At 42.1% G+C, this 21,336-nt stretch overlaps 1 protein-coding gene across 2 annotated transcripts in view; it reads right to left on the bottom strand.

Annotated features, from left to right (window-relative positions):
- The window catches only part of DYNC2H1 (dynein cytoplasmic 2 heavy chain 1), a 508,393-nt gene that overhangs the window by 233,335 nt on the left and 253,722 nt on the right, over window positions 1–21,336 (bottom strand). For both annotated transcript variants that reach the window (XM_068266870.1, XM_068266871.1), the window contains exon 70: window positions 18,131–18,220. In XM_068266870.1, the coding sequence (XP_068122971.1) occupies window positions 18,131–18,220 (90 nt within the window). The remainder of the gene's footprint in view (window positions 1–18,130; window positions 18,221–21,336) is intronic.

Genomic DNA, 21,336 nt, shown 5'->3' with positions numbered 1-21,336 from the left:
ATGGAAGAAGAGGATCGGGGAGCCAGGATTGGAGTCAGGAGCGCGGCGGCAGGAGCAGGTAATGTATATAGTGCTTCCCTGCGCACCTCTGCATCCCGAAATCCGTACCTTCGCCGCATAAGACGCACCCACTTTTCCCCCAACATTTTGGGGAATAAAAAGTGCGTCTTATACGGCGAAAAATACGGTACTCAATATAATTTTAATAGTACTTTTTTTTTATCCTACTTTTTGGGTATTATTCCAACTGGAAAGTGCTGAAAACTTATTTTAAGAGAAGATGAAAAAATTATCTCCTGGGAGAAAACTCTGGAGAAAACTCAGGAGAAAAGGTTAATTACATATAGGTTCAGGTGTTGATTTTTCTCACTTTGGAACAAACATTTCAGTGATGCACCTTGTCTGCAGTAAAGATGTTGCCAGCTGTGATAAATTTAAGAATGTAAATCAGGGAGAATGTAAAACACTGACTAAATGATCTATAAATAAATATTGTAAAAAAAAAAATAAGCAATTCTATTCATTAAGTTTCTCCTTAAATGAAGGTTATTTCCCTCTATCATGGGGTTCCTGTAAGGGAGATAGCATTAGCTTCACTGCCTCTAAATCCAGACAAGTAAGATAAAACTGTAAGCGGAAGCCCCATAAATGAGAGTTTGATGATGGATAATGTAAACATTTACTGCAATCAATAATTGATTACTGTTCCAATGAAGATGACAACACAGAAAATAAACTGTCTTTTTATGAGGACTTGCAAACAATAATATGGATGACAGCAAAGGTGAGCAAGTTACACTGGGAAAAGTCAATCCTCAACAAACACGGAAGACTGGAAGGTGTCATTCTAAAATATGGCCAAGAGCATTTCAATACTAATGGCGAGCTTCTAAACCTCAGCAAGGATAAGCATTTAAAGGGGTTCTTCCGCGAATGAGGAAAAAAAAAAGTGGTTTATGCATAAACTATTAAACATCCTTCTAAAATAGTGTAAAAAGTTTTTTTAAAAAATGAATGGTTTCATCAATATAACATGTATTGTAAATAGTGACGTATGAAGGACTGGGAGGCTAATTCATTTGTTAGGGGTGTTTTTTTTTTTTACTTTCTTTTACAACCATAACTGCTGCCTACATAGTTTTCAGTGGTATAACCCACTTCTAGCAGGAATCACAGTTATAGCCCTAACTGCTGAGCTCTGCTGAGCTGCTGAATATGTGTTTACATTATTGCTAGGCAACCAGACCCCGTGCAGAGACTCATTTTGTGAAACAAGTCATAAGCTGCAGGGAGAATCAGTCCCATCTACACCATATGATTCTTTGTCAGATTCGATTCGATTCATTGATTTGATTTGATTCAATCTGACATGTCCGATTCATGATTCGATTCAATCACAAAACGAGTCTCTGCACCAGGGTCTGGTTGCCTAGCAATAATGTAAACACATATTCAGCAGCTCAGTGTAGCTCAGCTATTAGGGTTATAACAGCTATTCCTGCTAGAAGTGGGTTATACCACTGAAAACTATGTTGGCAGCAGTTATGGTTGTGAAAAGAAAGTAAAAAAAAAAAACACCCCTAACAAATGAATTAGCCTCCCAGCCGTCATCCGTCACTATTTACAATACATGTTATATTGATGAAACCATTCATTTTTTTTAAAAAAAAAACCTTTTTACACTATTTTACAAGGATGTTTAATAGTTTATGCATAAACCACTTTTTATTTTTTCCTCATTCATGAAAGAACCCCTTTAAGCATAAGCATAAGAACTGGAACACCTTGGCCAGCACTGCCAGATGCCAGCAATCGCGATCCTTAGTAGCAGGGTCGTAGCAATAGGGGGTGCAGAGGTAGCGACTGCATCTGGGCCCTTGGGCCAGAGGGGCCCCGAAGGGCTCTCCCTCAACTACATTATTAGCTCTCTATTGGTCCTGTGCTCATAATAATCACTCCTATAGATACTTTGAATAGTGGTAATCACTAACACACTGTTCCCCATCCCCTTCATGCCCCTCTGACACTGTAGTTGCCATTGGCAGGTTTTGGTGCGCCGTATCAATTGTTATGTATAGAGTGCTTGGGGGGGCCCCAATGTAAGACTTGCATCGGGGCCCACAGCTCCTTAGTAGCATCAGCCACTGCCGCCGGTTTCTTTTATGAAGAGCTGGGTTATCACTACTGAACCTTCACCTCCTCCTGTTCATTCCCCCCCCCCCTCTTTTGAGAATTCCTTAGGGATAACAGAGAATTGCCAAGTGTGACTGGTGGTGCTGGTGCAGCCTCGGCTCTTGGCTTTCAGGCATTTCCCGCCCTGCCTCTCACCATCACCCCCCTCCTTCCAGAACCTGTATAAGCCACAACCAATTACGGGTACAACCCCTCCCCCCTTTGTACTTGGAAAAATAAATGATTCTGATTTGGTGATTGCCAACACAAAGTTTATACAAAATGAAATACAACAATACACTGGGAAGAGCCATCAAGAGGACAGAGGCCAATAAATGATTATATAAATGTGAGAAGGAATGATTAAGTTCTGTTAGCAATACAATGGTAAGAAGGAACCCAGATTAGGGACAGATCAGTACCTTATAAAGGTGGGCATTAATGATACAATCCCGCGGCTGATTATTCCCAATTGCCGTGATATTCGGTCAGAAACGATTGGCCAAGCTCATGAACTCCGCTAACCAATCCGATCAAAGTGATGGGATCAAAACTGATCGATTCCATTAATCTTATTAAATTGGTTAGCGTGAATTCAGCCATTAATGGATACGACCGATCATTTCCAAACGATTACCGCAGCAGTTGGCAATGATCGTTTGGCTGTGGGATTGTATCGTTGACCACTTTTACTGTCATTTAATGTGTAAAGGACCAGGAGAGGGCAGATATGAGCAATGAGCAACAATGTATAGAGATCAGGACACCGGCAAAGTGATGTATAATGATAAGCCCCCAAAATAATTATATTATTACTGATGACTTATGGTATATAACAAAATAGTTATAAATAGCTGATTTTCAGCCATAAGAAAGAACACAATAACATAACCAAAAGGACAGTTGATGAAGCAATTCAATAAAAAAGGGTCTACTATATAGAAAAATTTAATTTAATTTTTCAAATCTTGATTTTCTTGAATGTTTTGGGGTAATTCTATTATCTAGGGGTCATCATGGAAAATTCTGTTTGACTTTTAGAGAGAAAAAAAGTAATAGTGTATGGTTGATTGGTTTGATATTTGTAATTTCAATCAAACTAGAAAATTGAATGAACTGGATCTACAAGCAAGGATTGAACTTGAGACAAAATGGGAAAGAGAACCCTGGTGTGACGGTTGGGTGTAGCAACTCAGATGTCTGATTATATGGTGATCTGCAGAATCACCAATAATGCAGAGCTATACCCAATTATGTGGTGATCTGCAGAATCACCAATAATACCGGTATAGCTACAAGGATGCTAAGTGTGTAGTGCTTGGTGCAACCGTAACTCAAAAGTTTAGCTGAACCTTACCAGAGGAGCTGGTAAGGTACTATCAGTACTGGAGACTGTATAGTTTGGATAGGCCTTTCCAGAGGGGCTGGAAAGGCACCCACAGACACAGTACAATAACAAGGAAATCAGGAGAAACCTCTCCAGATGAGCTGGAGGGCACTTGCAGTAATGATAACTGGATAGTTTGGCAAAGCCTTACCAGAGGAGCTGGTAAGGCACTATCAATTAAGTGACAATCTAATGTGAGCAGACTTTTCCAGAGGGGCTGGAAAGGTATTAGCTGAAGTCGTGACTGTATAGTTTCACTAAACCTTACCAGAGGAGCTGGCAAGGTACTATGAGTCACTAAAGGAGGAGTAGCGATACCACACCAGAGGGCTGGTGGTTAAATAGCACACCTCACCAGTGGCGAGGGCCCACTGGTGAGTAGAAAGGTCAGACAGGCTAAGTTCGGTAACAGAGAGACAGTATCAGTACAGAAATCGGAAGGCAGAAGAGTAATCAGTAATCAGGCAAGGGGTTCAGCAACTCTAGGCAGATAGGCAAAAGTACAGAAACGCAAAGCAAAAGCGAAGTCAGAGGTTAAGCCAGATTAAAAACAATGGTGCATGAGCCAGCCTGGGGCCCCGGGAACTCTCACTGCCCGGGGCCCCAGAACCAGCATCCAACACCACACGTGAGCGCAGCCAAGACCTTGGAGCTGCCACCTCCAAGGCCTGTCTCCTACAGCTCCAAAACTTACCAAACACACAATTGGAGAACCTCACTCCCAAACAGTTCTCTGCTGCTTTATAAAGCATGCAGGCTGCTTATAAGCCAATGAGAAATGCACACATAATACACCTAGCCTGCAGTGATAATCAAGCAAAAGCTGAGCAAGTCAGCCAATTAGTAGGAGAGGGCTTCAGTAGCATATAGACAATGGCTATATGACCAGCAGGGGGCACCAGCGTGCAGGATATTCCCTCTCATCTGCCCCCCTCCTAACTAAACTGCATGGGATACTACAATAATTAAAAACAATGGTGCATGAGCCAGCCTGGGGCCCCGGGAACTCTCACTGCCCGGGGCCCCAGAACCAGCATCCAACACCACACGTGAGCGCAGCCAAGACCTTGGAGCTGCCACCTCCAAGGCCTGTCTCCTACTGCTCCAAAACTTACCAAACACACAATTGGAGAACCTCACTCCCAAACAGTTCTCTGCTGCTTTATAAAGCCTGCAGGCTGCTTATAAGCCAATGAGAAATGCACACATAATACACCTAGCCTGCAGTGATAATCAAGCAAAAGCTGAGCAAGTCAGCCAATTAGTAGGAGAGGGCTTCAGTAGCATATAGACAATGGCTATATGACCAGCAGGGGGCACCAGCGTGCAGTTCCCGGGGCCCCAGGCTGGCTCATGCACCATTGTTTTTAATTATTGTAGTATCCCATGCAGTTTAGTTAGGAGGGGGGCAGATGAGAGGGAATATCCTGCACGCTGGTGCCCCCTGCTGGTCATATAGCCATTGTCTATATGCTACTGAAGCCCTCTCCTACTAATTGGCTGACTTGCTCAGCTTTTGCTTGATTATCACTGCAGGCTAGGTGTATTATGTGTGCATTTCTCATTGGCTTATAAGCAGCCTGCAGGCTTTATAAAGCAGCAGAGAACTGTTTGGGAGTGAGGTTCTCCAATTGTGTGTTTGGTAAGAGGTTAAGCCAGAATCATACACAGGTAATCAATAACAATAACAATTCCTAGTCTGGTGTGAAGTCCTTGGTTTCAACACCTGGATACTAATCTAAGGTCTGAGCGCTAATACGTAAGTATTCACGACAGCAGACGCCGACTGAATGGCAAACGAAGGCTTATGAGGAAGAGGGAGACTCTCAGCCACTCCCTCCTCGGATTTCCGCCAATCCGAGCGGCAAGAGTCATCCCTGACGTCAGCCAACCGGCAGGTCAGCTGACGCGCCTTCGGTTAGCATAAAGGTCCTGTCTCCGCGCGTGCCCACACGAGACAGACCCCCTGTGAGCCGCAGACAAGACCGTTCCCGGCGTACTAGACGCCGACGGAACGGAGAACCCTTGAGAGCCAGGGAGGGAGGCGGCTGCAGACACCCCCTGCATGTCAGCGGCCGCCGATTCACAAGCTGTTACACCTGGCCAAATGACACTCTAAAGGGTTAAGGGATAGTACAATGGGTGAAGGTAAGCTGTGTATGAGGGTGTAAAATGGTGGGCAGTTGTCAAAGTGTACTATAAGAGAGAGAGAGAGTATGCTTACATGAAGAGGTGAATTTTCAGGTTGCGTTTAAAAAGAGTAAGTGTGGGTGAGTGATGGATGTTTTGAGGAAGGGTGTTCCAGAGGAAGTGGAGAGGATCGAGAGAAGTCTTGTAGGCGGCAGTGAGAAGAGGTGACCGGAGAGGAAGACCGGAGAATATTGTTAGTAGACTGGAGATGACGTGGAGGATGGTATCTGGAAATAAGTTTAATTAAATAAGAAGGAGGTAGGATGTGGAGAGCTTTGTAGGCAAGGGTAAGAATTTTAAATTTTATCCTTTGTGTAACTGGCAGCCAGTGAAGGGACTGACAGAGGGGGATAGGGCTGAAGAAGAGGTAGATAAGTCGTGCAGCAGAGTTCATGATGGACTATAGCAGTGATAAACGGTTAGCGGGTGAACCACGTGGCAGAGGGCATTGAGGGTTTGTGCCAATGGTGAAAACTTCACTTACTTCTAACATGCTATCTGAATTGGGCAGAGCACTGATCAAAAACTGCATTTGGCCGTCATTATTTCCTCAGTGCGTTGTGAAGGTGACATCCTGCGCCACTAACATCGACACAGCAATGCCAGACATTTTACTGATTTACATGAATTAAGACTGGCATCTTAGGCATAATCTGGGAAATTCTACTAATAGATACATTTTCATTTTTGCCAGGAAAAACACTTTCATCTATGTAAAAAGAAAAAAAAGAAAAGAAAATCACTTTCAACATCAAAACATAAAAAATTCTGGAAGTTATTGTCCCATTAAGGAGAAAAAAAGTGCCCCAAAATAGTATTTCTAAAATATAAATCAGCCAAATGAGAGGCAGTGCTGCACAATAACGTCTTAATAGCATTGGCAGTGTGTAAGTTCTTGTAACTGCAGCTTCGTATATCTGGGAATCTACGAATCGTGTGCGTGTTTTGGCCACACTATATATATATATATATTACATATTTTAATTGTTTTCACTTTTGTGAAACAAAGACAATACAATGTAAAAGACAGAGGAGAAGGACTCTGCGCAGGGGGTTAAAGGAAACCTAAACCAATTTTTGAAACTAAAATAATCTCAATACATTTATTTTTTAAGTAAATCAGGCACTTACTTTAGTGTCTGCTTTTTATTTTTGCCCCGTCCTCGCTATCTCCCTCTGTGGAGCCCACTCTGTATTTCTCACAGCCACTATGTTTCTGCTAGACCTTCCTGGGTCCAACCGCCAATGTGTTTCTTTTTTTTTTTTTTTTTTTAAACTGTAGACGTGCGGCTTGTGTTCCAGTGCGCACGTCACTCCCACGCGCACGTCACTGCCGCCTGTTTCCTATACACGCTGCTGTGCGCAGCGTTCCAGAGAAAACACAGCCATCCCTCTCTCAATTGTGCACATGCGCACGCTGTGCATAGCAGGTAGGACAGCCTCGCGCCCGACTACGAGACACTCGTGCACTTCACTCAATGCACGAGCTCTGTCAGCCGCTCTGATAGGCTGCGGCGCCATATTTACTGTCGGTTGGAAACTATAGCATCAGCCATACAGCAGAAAGAAAGGCTGAGGAAAGGAGAAAAGGGGCAAAACACGATTCAAAAATGATTTCAAATTTTAAAAAGTAATTACTTCAATTACATCGTATTGGTTTAGGTTTCCTTTAAGGCGTGCATGAAAAAATGGCGCTGTGAAAAAAGGGTCCGACTGGATAACGAAATGGCGGCAGTGGATAACGAAATCTGATAACGATAAACATTGTTGTCAAACTTGGTTAACGATAAATACTGTTGTAAAAACAGACGGGAAATAATAACGAAAAGATATTAATGGTAATTCAACAATACAGCTTAATCCAACCCTACTCTCACACAGAACCCTCGCCTGGTGGTGCCTAACCCTAACCACTCCCGGTGGTGCCTAAAACTAACCGCCGCCCGGGTGGTGCCTAACCCTAACCACCTCCTTGTGGTGCCTAACCCCCTTCCCCAGTGGTGCCTAACCATAACCACCCTCCTGGTGGTCCCTAACCACTCCCCCTGGTTTTGTCTGAAACTAACCGCTACCCGGGTGGTCCTAACCCTAACCACCCCCCTGGTGGTGCCTAACCCTAACCACTCCCTCTGCAGAAACACCTTTTACACATAAAAACGATAATATCTTTGAGAACGTAAAATTTGAACATTCAAACAAAATTGTATGACAAAAACTATAACGTTGCAAGCTTCTAAAACAATAACATACTTCAAAAGCTGTAATGTTCTAATGTTGTTAATGATATTTATCACGGCACCCTTTTTTCTGCTTATTTCTCAGTATTATTGATAATTGCATTAAAGTCTATGGCGCAACGCTTTTCGTCCATCCTCAGCCGGCGCCCTTTTTTTCTGCTACCGGGTTAAGACATTATATCGTAACAGGTGTTTCCATGAGTCCCGTAATATATAATCAGTATAGATCACATACGACAGTAATGTCAGTATATAGCAATAAAATATGAAGGACCAGCTATAAAGTAATAGAACATTGTATTTCCGTAAAATGGTATCATACTATAATGGTGGAAGAAAGAAGAGGAAGAAGGAAAAGGGGTGAAAGAGAGGTAAACAGGAAGGAAGAAAGGAGAAAAGAGATAAAGAGGAAGAGAATAGGAAATCTGGTCTTCTGCTCTGGCTTGAAGTTAATTAATATAATTACACAGGAGCCCCTAACGAAGTCTGAAGCTGCGTTCCTGATAAATCAGGTCATGGTGATAAATCATGAAAAATGCAGCCGGTAGCTCGGTGAGAGAAGAAGCCCTCACTCACTGGGGAATCTGGATGAAGATGGTTGGTTGCATTATTAACCATGGCTTCATAACCATTTAGGGCAGACAATGAGAACAGCACAAGAATACTGAAGCAAGCCTGCACAGGCGCCATCTTGGAGTGGACGCAGTATCCCCATAGCAGGCCGTACAAGCCAGAAGTGGGGAAAAAATACGGAAAGCGGCTACCTATAAATTACCCTGGAGTTCTGTGGCCAGCCACGCCCCTGATGAGTCACGCGTGTGACGAAACGCGTCGGGTGGAGCCACAGGACACACCAGGAACTCAACTCCAACCCGGGAACGGACAGCGAGATCTGAGCGGAGCGGTGCACCTTCATAGGCCTTGCCCAGGAGGCACGGGGGAGAGCCCGTTACTTACTCTAAACGGCTGTACCAAACCTAAGTTTGTGAGTACATTTTAAAGAATAAAGTTTGTTAACTTTTACGGGGCTACGCTATGATCTATTTATCCCCTCTGTGAGGTACATTGGAGATATATACCCTCTATGAGGAGCATCTAGACTACAGGAGTCATCCACCCACATAGGATTATCCCTACACGGACAACCAACGGACAACGTACCGAGGACGTCTCGGATGCCAAGGAGGCACATCCCTTGAGCCCTACTGACCAGTCTGACAGTGGTCCATCTTAACGGGTGAGTGCGGTCCTAAAGGGGACAAGTTATCTTCTTTCATCTACCTATTTGAAGTGGAGCGCTTTCTACATACACGAACAACCAATTCATTATATCATAATTTTTTTTTGGCTTCAGTGTCTCTTTAAAAAAAACAGTTGTTATTCTAAAGCACTTAGCACCACCAAATAAAAGTGAGAGACAGCTCCAGATAACGTTTTACTGCAGGAAAGTGTTTATTATTATCATTATTTCTTCTTTGTTTTATAGCTTAAAAGACAGAGTGTGGTTTCTAAACTGCAAACACAACAGAATGATGCAATGTTCTAAAAGAAAAAAAAAAAGCTATATAACTAAAAATAAAAATATGAGACTATTTTCTTTGCTACTACTGGTCTATTCCCTAGCTGTACTACACGTACAATTCATTATTTCATAAGGGTTTATTTGCTTTATGTTTGCCTTAAAGGACAACTAAAGCAAGAGGTATGTGAAGGCTGTCATAATTATTTCCCTTTAAACAATACCAGTTGCCTGGCTACCCTGCTGATCCTCTGCCTCTAATACTTTTAGCCATAGACCCTGAACAACAATGCAGCAGATCAGGTGTATCTGACATTATTGTCAAAAGTAAAAAGAAAACCTGCATGCTTGTTTCTGGCGTTATTCAGGCACTACTGCAACCAAATAGACCAGCAGGGCTGCCAGGCAACTGGTATTGTTTACCAGGAAACGTTTACCAATGAAAGATGAAATTACAGTTGTGGTTAGTCACAGGTAAGTGAGAATTAGACAGTCTCTAAATACATACAGGGGGCATTTCTCTCGGTTTTCCTTCTGTCCTGTGCAAGAGTTCAGGTCCACTTTAAAGGCAAGGTTTGTTATATATAGTAATTCCACACAGAGGCTGAAAGTAGCAATGTCACAGAATAGTATTAAAGACCTGTAACGAGTGTTCTCTGAAACGTATGATTTCACAGGGGAATAAAATGGAGCACCGCTGCCACTAAACCACAGTGACCATAATAATATCCCAAAACACAAACACAATTGCAAAACGCTACCGTAAGTGCTGCTTTTAGGAACTGTACTGCTGTGTCAACCACAACTTTATTAGTACATTCACATTAATATCTAAGTTCCTTTTTTGTCCAATTTTCCACTTTCTCACATTTATAACCATTACTTTTATTGAAAAGCATAACAGCATGATGTACAACTCTGCATTGTAAGGAACCCTCAAACATGAAGCTGCTACAGTTTTCTTTACTTAATAGAAAAAGGTTTTACAGTTGCATGCTACACAATCCGATATAAAAATAAAAATTGATGCGATAACATTTGAGAATGAGAACAAAAGCAATAGAGCAATGTGGAATGTAGAGGCCATTTATTGTGAGATGAAGTTTAATTTTTGTTTGACTTATAAGCACCATATCTTTATTTTTATTTAGTTTTTTACACTATAACAGCAGCTTGTTGCATTTTCACGGAGGGAACAAGTAAAAAGACCCAAAAAAACCACCAACAAGCAATACAACACAATAATAAAGACAAGGTAAAAAGGATTTGACAATAAATGTGGTGTAGCTTACAATACATGGGGCAAGAATGTATTAGATAAGTCCCACATTTTCCACTAACTGCAGTGTTGTGGAGTTATTAGAGTTCATCACATTTTTGGAGCTTATTTTTTCATTTGCACTAATATTCATTCTACAGTGTATTGTGTATTCATCGTTTGATTTCTCTGCATTAGAGCAGCAATTTGCAGCGTCTGCCCATAGAATTCTTTGTGCTGAATAGTACCTATATGGTTTTGCAGCAAATATGAATGCCCCTTTCTTATCTACTTTATAATTCTTCAAGTCTTATTAGCCCCTCGTGATCGTTAAAATATTTACTGGTCGCCATGGACAACAATACTCAGTGAAGAGACATTCTCGGTAACCGACAGCTTTAGACATGAGCTAAGTGAGATCTCATAGCTTGTAGGAATCCTTGATGCATACCTCTAGGTAGGCCTTCTACTAGTGGGTTGGTGCATCCCATGGAAAGTAAGTGGGATGTCAGAGCTTGTAGAGAACCTCGCTGCACACCTATAGGCAGGCTTTCTACTAATGTGTGGGAGGACTCCCCTGGAAGCTAAGCAAGATCTCAGAGCTTGTAGGGAACCTCACTGCATACCTACAGGCAGGCTTTCTACTAGTAGGAAGGTGGACTCACATGGACGCTAAGTGGCATGTCAGGGCCTTGTAGGGAACCTCACTGCATACCTATATAGGCAGGCGTTCTACTAGTGTGCAGGTGGACTCCCATGGAAGGGTAGTGGAAACTCAGAGCTCACAGGAAACCTCACTGCATGCCTACAGGAAGACTTTCTACTAGTGGGCTGGTGGACTACCATGGAAGGTTAGTGGGATATCAAAGCTTGTAGGGATCCTCACTGCATACCTACAGGCAGGATTTCTACTAGTGGGCTGGTGGACTCCTATAGCAGTGGGTGGACTACCATGGAAGGTAATTATGATCTCAGAGCTTGTAGCAAATCTCACTGCACACCTATAGGCAGGCTTTCTACTGGTGGACAGGTAGACTCTCATGCAAGGTTGTTGGGATCTCAGAACTTGTAGGGAACCTCACTGCATAGCTATATGCAGCCTTTCTACTAGTGGGAAGATGGACTCTCATGGAAGGGGATACCTCAGAGCTTGTATAGCACATGACATAGCTATAGGCAGGCTTTTTATTAGTGTACAGGTGGACCTTAATGGAAGGTTAGTGGGGTCTCAGAGCTTGTAGGTAACCTTACTGCATACCTACAGGAAGGCTTTCTACTAGTGGGCTGATGGACTCCCATGAAAGGTAGGTGGAATCTCAGAGCTTGTAGGGAACCTCACTGCATAGGTAGACCGGCTTTCTACTAGTGGGATCGCAGAATTGGAAACAGTCAGCCAGAATTTAGACTTTCTCAATAAATACATCTACAATTAGCCACTAATACATATTCTCTAAAACCACCAAGACCAATTCAAACAGCTTCTTCATCCAGAAACTGGGGACAGAGCTTAGGACCTTCTGGGTAAAGCTGACCATGTAATACTCTGCATCGATTATTTCTTCTCTGCATAGTTAAAACTATGAGAAGGAAATAAAAAATGCCCGGGTCTGAATTCATTTTTTTACTGCTGCAGAACATGAATTCAAAGCCGTAGACGAAAGCTTAATAGAGATATGATGATAATAATGTCAGGCACACTGCAGCACTCTAGTGAGCTGCAGGCAAAAATGTATCAAATGTTAAATGGTACCATTCTCATTCATAGGTCTGGGGAATAAATGAGGTAATGATGCATTCTGGGGGAACCGCATGTATAAATTATGTAGATTAAGACTCCAACACCTTTTTATGGCTTACCAGCATATGTACGGGGATTTTAACCACTGCTTGCCAGGAGAGCCTCTTGTCTTCTATCGTGGCTCTTCCTGTTCAGTAAGCCAGCACTTATTCCGTGAGGAGACCTTGGGCAAGACTCCCTAACACTGCTACTGCCTATAGAGCTGGCCCTGGTGGCTGCAGATTTTTACCATCTACTGTAAGTGATGGCAACATAGGAAAAAAGTAGCTTATAGTGCATTTTACTCTGGTACAAATGCACATTTTATAGATATGCATACATATTAATTTTACATTTTTTTTAGTGGTCCTTTATGTACATTTTACTTAAAAAAAAACAAATAAAACATTCTTTATAAACCGACCTTGACCTTGGGTAGAACTAAAAAGGCATCCCCTGAGCGAGCTACATTTTAATCAGACCCATTCCACCAAGGAAATAAAATATAAATAAATAATTTGCTCAAGTGTACAACTAATGAAAATTAAAATGCTCCCATTTTGCTTCTATTAAGCTTTGACATCTGCTTTATCATCTAATTACACATGCAAAAGAAACATAATTCTCAATTAATGTGAAATGTGAGGCCAGAGCCGGTGAATGCGGAGGCTGGCGATCTCTCCCGCCTGGTAGCACAGCGTACAGATGCCCTTGCTCAGGAAGGACGAGCCGCTTGCTTGCAACGACTGGATTTATTTTTAGTATTTCATATAGCGTTAGACAAAGCTATGAAAAGGAGTGGTAGAGAAAATTCCCCGCTGGTGTGCTCCGGCGGGAAACGAAAACCTTCCCCGATGTGTTTCTTAGGTTGACCGGCAGACGTCCGTTTACAACAAACAAATCTACCGCTTGCTTCCTGTGTCGAGATGTAAAAATAAAACAAAAATAAACAAAAACAGTACGAAAAAAAAAAACTACACGTAAAAAGATAAAAAAAAAAAAAGGCCTGAGATAAAAAGTGTAAAAGAGGCTCAAAGCAAAATAAAAAGACTGCAGTGGGCCTAAAGCACTGCTGAGCTCAATAGAGACATTTAATGTTGTTATTTTTTTTTTATATCTATACTCCGTATGAGAATTTCACCAGCCACACATAAATATCATCTTCCAGAGCTTCTAGGTCAAAAGGTGCCATCTAACTTTCTGAGTCACTAAACACAGATAATAGTTCTTCCTCTATCTCACGTTGCAAAAACAGGGTTTAGAAATGGTTTCTGCAACAAAGAACAATTTCAGGCAATAAGTATACAGTCGGTGACCTGATGATGCTGCGGGCTTGGGCAGCGGGGGTTAGCTCGTCACAATTAGAGGATTTCAGAAAAAAATGTAGACCTGCTGGAGAATTCCCAAACTACAATTGTAAGCTAGGAAACAATGAAAGTACTGTATATGGACCTCTGTAATTCTGCATCCTGTAATCATTTCATAAAGCAAATACTATACATATTTATATACACCACCATCAGTGCATGAATCCGGAGTTTAATACTCTTTTAGATCTATATCTGCAGTTTACCTAATGGTCCTTATAGGTCAGCCAGTGCATACCAGGATGTATACTTGGCTACTTGAGTAATAAGTTCCAGTATTTCCAGTTTAACACATGCATTTATAATGAACCGTCTCCAAGTAGAGAAGAAGGCTTTCGTGGATTTTTCTTTGTGCAACAAAGTCTCCTGCTTGTCCAAATATATCATATGGGTGAGCTCTATCTTTATATGAGTGTACCCCCCCCCCCCCCTCCGGGTGGAATACACAGTACAAGGAAATGCTTTACCCTTTCCGATTCTAACACTGGCCTTTTTTTCAAGCACAGGTCCAATAGTCTGATATGAAAAAAAAATGTCTACCAGACAAAATTCTGCACAATGTCAGCCTCTTAAGATCACGTAGTAACATAGTTATTTGGGTTGAAAAAAGACATACAGTACGTCCGTCGAGTTCAACCAGAAAATAAAGTACAACCCCAGCCTGCTCCCTCACATATTCCTGTTGATCCAGAGGAAGGCGAAAAACCCTTACAAGGCATGGTCCAATTAGCCCCAAAAGTGAAAAAATTCCTTCCCGACTCCAGATGGCAATCAGATAAAATCCCTGGATCAACATCACTGGGCATTACCTAGTAATTGTAGCCATGGATGTCTTTCAATGCAAGGAAAGCATCTAAACCCCCTTTAAATGCAGATATAGAATTTGTCATAACTACTTCCTGTGGCAATGCATTCCACATCTTAATCACTCTTACTGTAAAGAACTCTTTCCTAAAAAAAAAAGTCTAACACATTTTTCCTCCATGTGCAGATCATGTCCTCTAGTCCGCAGATCCATGCGCAGATCACTGCCAAGTTCATTCTCCACCACTGCGGCAAATTGAACAATTACGCAAGCGCCTATACTCCCTTCTACTTGAACACCACTCTGCTCCAGCATTGGACCGCTCTCTTAAAAAATAGATACAGATTGGTGCTCCACTGGATGAGGAGGAATACAGCACACAAGCTGATGAAATAATTTAATGACCTGTCAAAGAGTATAATTATCTGGTTAAAAGAGAGAATATAGCCAACTGGAAACAAGGCAGGAGTTAGGAAGATAAGACCAACACAACAGGAAATCTTGGTGCAGATGCAAAATGCAAAGTCAAAGCTCAAATCAATGTCAAATTGGCTCAGAACCCTGAAGCTAAGACAGGATCAGTAGGCCAGAGTCCAGGAAAGTCTGAAGACAAATCAGAATCAGAAAACCAAAACGTATTCAGGAGCACAGCTCTGAAGACAAATAAGGATTCAGAGTTAGGAGCATTAGTCTGAAGACAAATCAGGTTAAAAAAAGACTAAAGCACGATCAAGAGCACAGCTCTGAAGACAAATAAGCATCAGAAGTTCAAAGTCCAGTCAGTAACATTGGTCTAAAGACAAATCAGAGTCAGAAGACCAAAGCCCATCAAGGAGCTCAGTTCTGAAGTAAAATCAGAATTAGAGGGCCAAAGCCCAATAAGAAGTATACATTTTAAGACTAATCAGCATCAGAAGGACAAAGCCCAATCACAATATCAGAGTTAACAAACATAGCAAGTGGGTATGCAGATATTTTACATCAGTGACAATACTTTTGTGTCAAAGACAGACTGGATAACCTTTTTATCAATAAGGAGTTGGGAGACATGTTTTTAGTTGTATGTTATGTTTTACTATAGTTCTGCTTTAAACCTTTAAAATAAACCTTGTTCCACATCTTCAAATCTATCTATACCTGCTTAATCTTCTCTACCTCAATCTCTCTCTAAACTTTCATCATTCTAACACAGTGTCATAACTCCAACTAAGGATCCTACAGCAGTCTGCTCTATCAGTCTGACGTGATCTTCTTCCCCACCTCCCCCCCCCCCCCCCCAAACTGCATGAACAGGTTTGCTTAGAGCCGGTTCATTACCTCTCTACTAATTCCTCTTTGATCAACATCACTCCAGCTTTCACCATAATCACTTCCCTGAAACTGTCCTTGCAAAAGAAGTCATTGATTTAGGGACATAACTATGGGGGAGCAACCAATACAAGCGCAGGGCTACCCAGAGCTGTGGGGGCAACCCAAAAACTTAGTCTCTCTTGAATACAAGAGTTCATCCTCCATCCAGCAGATCAGAACAATGGGAACCTGATGGCCACACTTGTTGTATGAGTCCTGGCAGATGTGTTACTAAGGGGAGATGAACAAAATGGTATGAACATTGGGTGACCCCATCCAAGTTTTGCTGGTGGGCCTCGTGATTTGCAGTTACACCACTACAATGACTTCCTTGCTGCTAAATCAAAAGGCTGCTATTAGACACACATTATTTTTTATCCATCTTCAGCTTTTAAAACTGATGACCATCCTTTACTACTTCTTTGTTTTGTCACCTCCCTAGTCATACAGGGCTGTGGCTTGACTTGTCTAACCACTTATCTCATTGTGAGGACTTTACAGGTGTGTGTATACACAGTTAGGGCCCATTTACACTTAATGCGTTGGTATGCCTTTTTTCCATAGCAGTGAATTGTGAAAAATCTTTCAGTTAAAAAGCGTTTAGTGGGAACTGTGCCATAGAAAAATATGGGCATTACTTTGAAAATCAGTTGTCTTTCAGTTATAACTGAGAGCAACTGATTAAAGGGGCGCTACGGCGAAATATTGTAAAATTTAAAATATGTGCAAACATAGAAAAATAAGAAGTATGTTTTTCCAGAGTAAAATGAGCCATAAATTATTTTTCTCCTATGTTGCTATCACTTACTACTGTAAGGAAAAAAGTAAAAGAAATCTGACAGAAGTGACAGGTTTTGGACTAGTCCATCTCTTCATAGGCTATTCTCAGCAAGGCTTTTATTCTTTATAAAGCTATTCCCTAAAAAGAATTTAAACAACGATGCTGGACAGTTTTCTTGCTCGCTACACAGTTTTTTGGCAGTTAGATGGAGCAACTGCCATTCACTAAGTGCTTTTGAAAATAAATAAATCCCCGAAAATCCCCTATGAAGTGATGGACTAGTCCAGAACCTGTCACTTCTGTCAGATTTCTACTACCTACTGTAAGTGACAGCAACATAGTAGAAAAGTCATTTATGGCTCATTTTACTCTGGAAGAAATGTACTTCTTATTTGTATATGTTTGCACATATTTTAAATTTTACAATTTTTCGTCGTAGTGCCCCTTTAAGTGTAAAAGGGGCCTAAGGCTCCTTTTCCACTAGGAAAAGTGATCACATACAATATCACATTGCAATGCAATCGAGCCTCCTTTTACTTCCAATACCCATGATTGCGCTGCTATCCTGGTGCTTTTCCACTAGGTAATGCAGTTGCGTGCAAAATCGCACTGCGATGCGGTAGCATTTCCCGTTTCCAATACCCGCAATTGTGCCACTATCCGTCGAGGACAAGAGCAAACGCACACAAAAAATCATGCAGCCCAGCAATTCTGATTCAGGGGAAATCTAATCGCACAGGTGGAAAAACAGCAGCGCAATTAACATATTAATCATTGTGCTGTTGTGATTGGCAAAATGCAAGCTATCCGTATTTTGGAGTGGTTTGCAGCCAGTGGAAAGGCACCCTAATTGTAGCCCACAGAAATTGGGACTGGATCCCTTGGATGACAGTTCAGGACTGAGTGATGTAAAGATGTATTACTAACCTGCAGGCTAGCAATGCATTTTGTTGCTAAGGCAGAGGGAGTTTTAATGTTAGTGCAGTGTAAGATGGAACAGCTTCAAGAAGGAGGGGCTAGGAGGAGAACAATGTGATTGGACTGAACTTGGCTAAGATGATCCAGCACCCCAGTGCATCCAACCATGACCTATTCCATTCACAAGTGTGGCCACAGCAACACAAGCTCTGGAGGAGTGTCCCCTGTATCATAAAGGGATAAGGTATGATAAGTTGGGCCCTCCCTTCAGTGCGTATGCAGGAGTTACTGTCTTAGACGTTAGGCCTCTGGGTGGGTCACAAACAGGTAATGTTTCTGGAAAATACTGGTTCTTGCAAACAGACTTACCTTGAATAAAGAGCGACACACATACTCATAGACCACGTGCTTTAAGGAGCTGATTAAGGACTTGATCCTCTGCTCAGTGTTGCTGGACTCCTGCAGAAGGAAAACAAAAATAATGAGAGCCAAGAAAAATCCAGATTAAAAAAAAGAACACCGAGTTAGGCCTCGTCACACTAGTGATGTTGCTGTACGCTTTTCAGAGGGCATTGCTTCGTGCACTTTGCTAGGTACAGCTTTTTACATTGAATCTAATGTACCAAGTTCACATCTTTGCGTTTGTTACTGTCCATTTCAGAAACGTGGTCTTGCATGCATTTCTGTGCATTGCGCTGTGAAGCGCACAGCAATTCAAATGAATGGGTGCACTTTTTTAGTGCATAGAAGCATATAGCAATGCGCTTTGGAGATGTGTTTTTTACCCTTAATTAAAAAGAAAAAAAATCAAATGAAAAAAATCTTTATTGAACACATTATTAAGCACATATAAACGCATGGGTCCGCTTAAAAAAAGTGCACCGCAACACACTGAAACATGTAATGAAATGCGCATAAATGCATGCATTTTTTATCATACCCTTAAATACTTTTCTGAACGAACCCGACGTGAACGAGGCCTTAAACAGAATAATTTCTATAAATGTCAACGCGATGACGCTTTGTGAGCCAAACTGGTTTCTATTTTGAAACACATTAAAGGGACACTTAAGTCATGCAAAAAAAAAATTTGTTTTACTCACCTGGGGCTTCCACCAGACGCCTGCAGCTGTCCGGTGCCCACGAAGTCTCCATCAGATGCTCCTGTCCCCCGCCGGCAGCCACTTCCGGTTTAGGCAGGTGCCGACAGGCTGGAAACGCAAGTGATTCTTTGCGTTCCTGGCCGCAATAGCACCCTCTATACTGCTATTGCAGCCAGGAACGCGAAGAATCACTCGCATTCCCAGGCTGTTGCCGAAACAGTAAATGGCTGCCGGCGGGGGACAGGAGCATCTGATGGAGACTGCGTGGGCACCGGGCAGCTGCAGGGGGCTCCAGGTGAGTAAAACCAATTTTTTTTCATGACTTAAGTGTTCCTTCAAAAGATGACCAATGGCAATTTCCCTGCTTAAACTATACACGCTGCAAACTGCTGCCAACAAGATGAGTACATCCAACAGTGGAAACTTTACTTGTGGGGACTTATTTGTAATGATAAAGTTAACCCGGGACCTTTTTAAAGGGAAAAAGCAGATACTTACCTTGGGATGGGGAAGCCTCTGGATCCTAGAGGTTTCCCCCATCCTCATACGTCAGCCTGTTTCAGCACTGAGAACCCAGAAGAGTGGCCTCCCTGTGCACTAGCTCCACCAGCTCGGGCTCCGCAGAAATAGCTAAGGTCCATTGGCTCCATGCTACTGCAGAGGCAGCTCGCGCTTGCATAGAGCAGGCCTAATCCGGCCCGTCTTTTTCCGGAGGAAGCTGAGTGGGACGCTGCTAATGCGCCTGTGTGAGCTGTTGACAAGCTCTTTTTCAGGGGACTTAGTGATGAAACAGGCCTACAGAGAACGAGGGAAACCTCTTGAATATCCTGGGGCTTCCCCCTCCAGAGATTTTTTTTTTTCACTTCAGGGTCACTTTAAGCCCAAGAATACAATTATAAAAGATTCAACCAACTTTTCTATTTCATTTTCTTCCCACATAAACTGGTGAAAATTGGCCACTCACTTTTCCAATATCTGAACTTCCAAGCATCATTTCATATAACACTAGCAGGACAATTAGTACACCAGTAAACGCTGCCATTAATCTGCCTGGATTTGCCAGATCTTTATAAATGGCCCCAGTTTGTTTGTTTGTATAGAGCAATGTATGGAGCATATTACATACGAACAAAAAGGAAATCGGCCTGCATTCACTAAGCATTATCGCATGTGGTAGAGCAGAAAACAGCTGATTTTACCAAGCATTTTGTGAAATGTTCATTCACTAGGGCGGTTACCACATGGACAACTAAAATTACAGACTGGTGAGGTAAATTCCTGACTTGTGAGGTAAATAACTCATGAATATCCATTCACAAAGATTAGAGTATGCTTTAAAACAAGTGAGTTGTTCAGTATTAATCCCCAGTCAGGAGCCATCAATAACTAACAAACAGTCATTAGCAAAGTAAAGGTGTTATGGGGTAATGGCCATTTTTAAAATGGAGGATGGAGAAATCAATTGATGATAGTGGACGAACGGAACGCAGGAGAGGAGAAAGAGATTGAGGAGTAGACTACACAGGAGGTAAGTATGACCTGTGTATATTTATTTTACTTTTTTATTTTCAGTTCAGGTTCTCTTTAAGCTGGAATTTTTTATTGACTCAAGTATAAGTCTACCCAGCAAAGTTAATGGCTGCACTTGGGGACCAGGGGAGGTTAATGACTGCACTGCATACAGTATTGCAGCCATTAACCCATCCTGTCCCTTAAAGGACGACTATAGTGGGAGGGATATGGAGGCTGACATATTTTTTTTCCTTTTAAGCAATACTAGTTGCCTGGCTGTCCTGCTGATCCTTTGCCTCTAATACTTTTAGCCATAGACCCTGAACAAGCATGCAGTAGATCAGGTGCTTCTGACATTATTGTCAGATCTGACAAGATTAGCTGCATGCTCATTGCTGGGTCAAATAGATCAGCAGCTCTACCAGACAACTAGTATTGTTTATTGGGAAATAAATATGGTAGCCTTTATATACCTCTCACTACAGTAGTCCTTTAAGTGCAGCCAATACCTCCCCCAGGTCCCCAAGTGCTGCAACCATTCACACCCCTTTATGCAGCCCAGTATAACACACACACACACACACACACACACACACACACACACACACACACACACACACACACACACACACACACACACACACACACACACACACACACACACACACACACACACACACACACACACACACACACACACACACACACACGCGACTTTCAGACCTGTGGTTTTTTTTTTGCCAGTTCCTTTCCTCAAAGTGTCACTTACCACTGGGTACATTGCTGCAAATGGGAATGTCACTATTTGTACACACATTACTTAGTGTGCTCAGTGTTGCCCGTGACTCGTGTATAAGTCGGCCCCTATACTTTTATGAAGAGAATCAGACCTAAATTTCTAAACCTATACTAGAGTATACAGTATCATATGTAAACATATGGGAATCATGGAAACTCCAT

This window comes from Hyperolius riggenbachi, chromosome 2 (assembly GCF_040937935.1).
Source record: "Hyperolius riggenbachi isolate aHypRig1 chromosome 2, aHypRig1.pri, whole genome shotgun sequence".
NCBI classification, from domain to species: Eukaryota; Metazoa; Chordata; class Amphibia; order Anura; family Hyperoliidae; genus Hyperolius; species Hyperolius riggenbachi.
The sequence above is the reverse complement of the archived record's forward strand: the minus strand, read 5'-3'. Positions and strand labels throughout refer to the sequence as shown.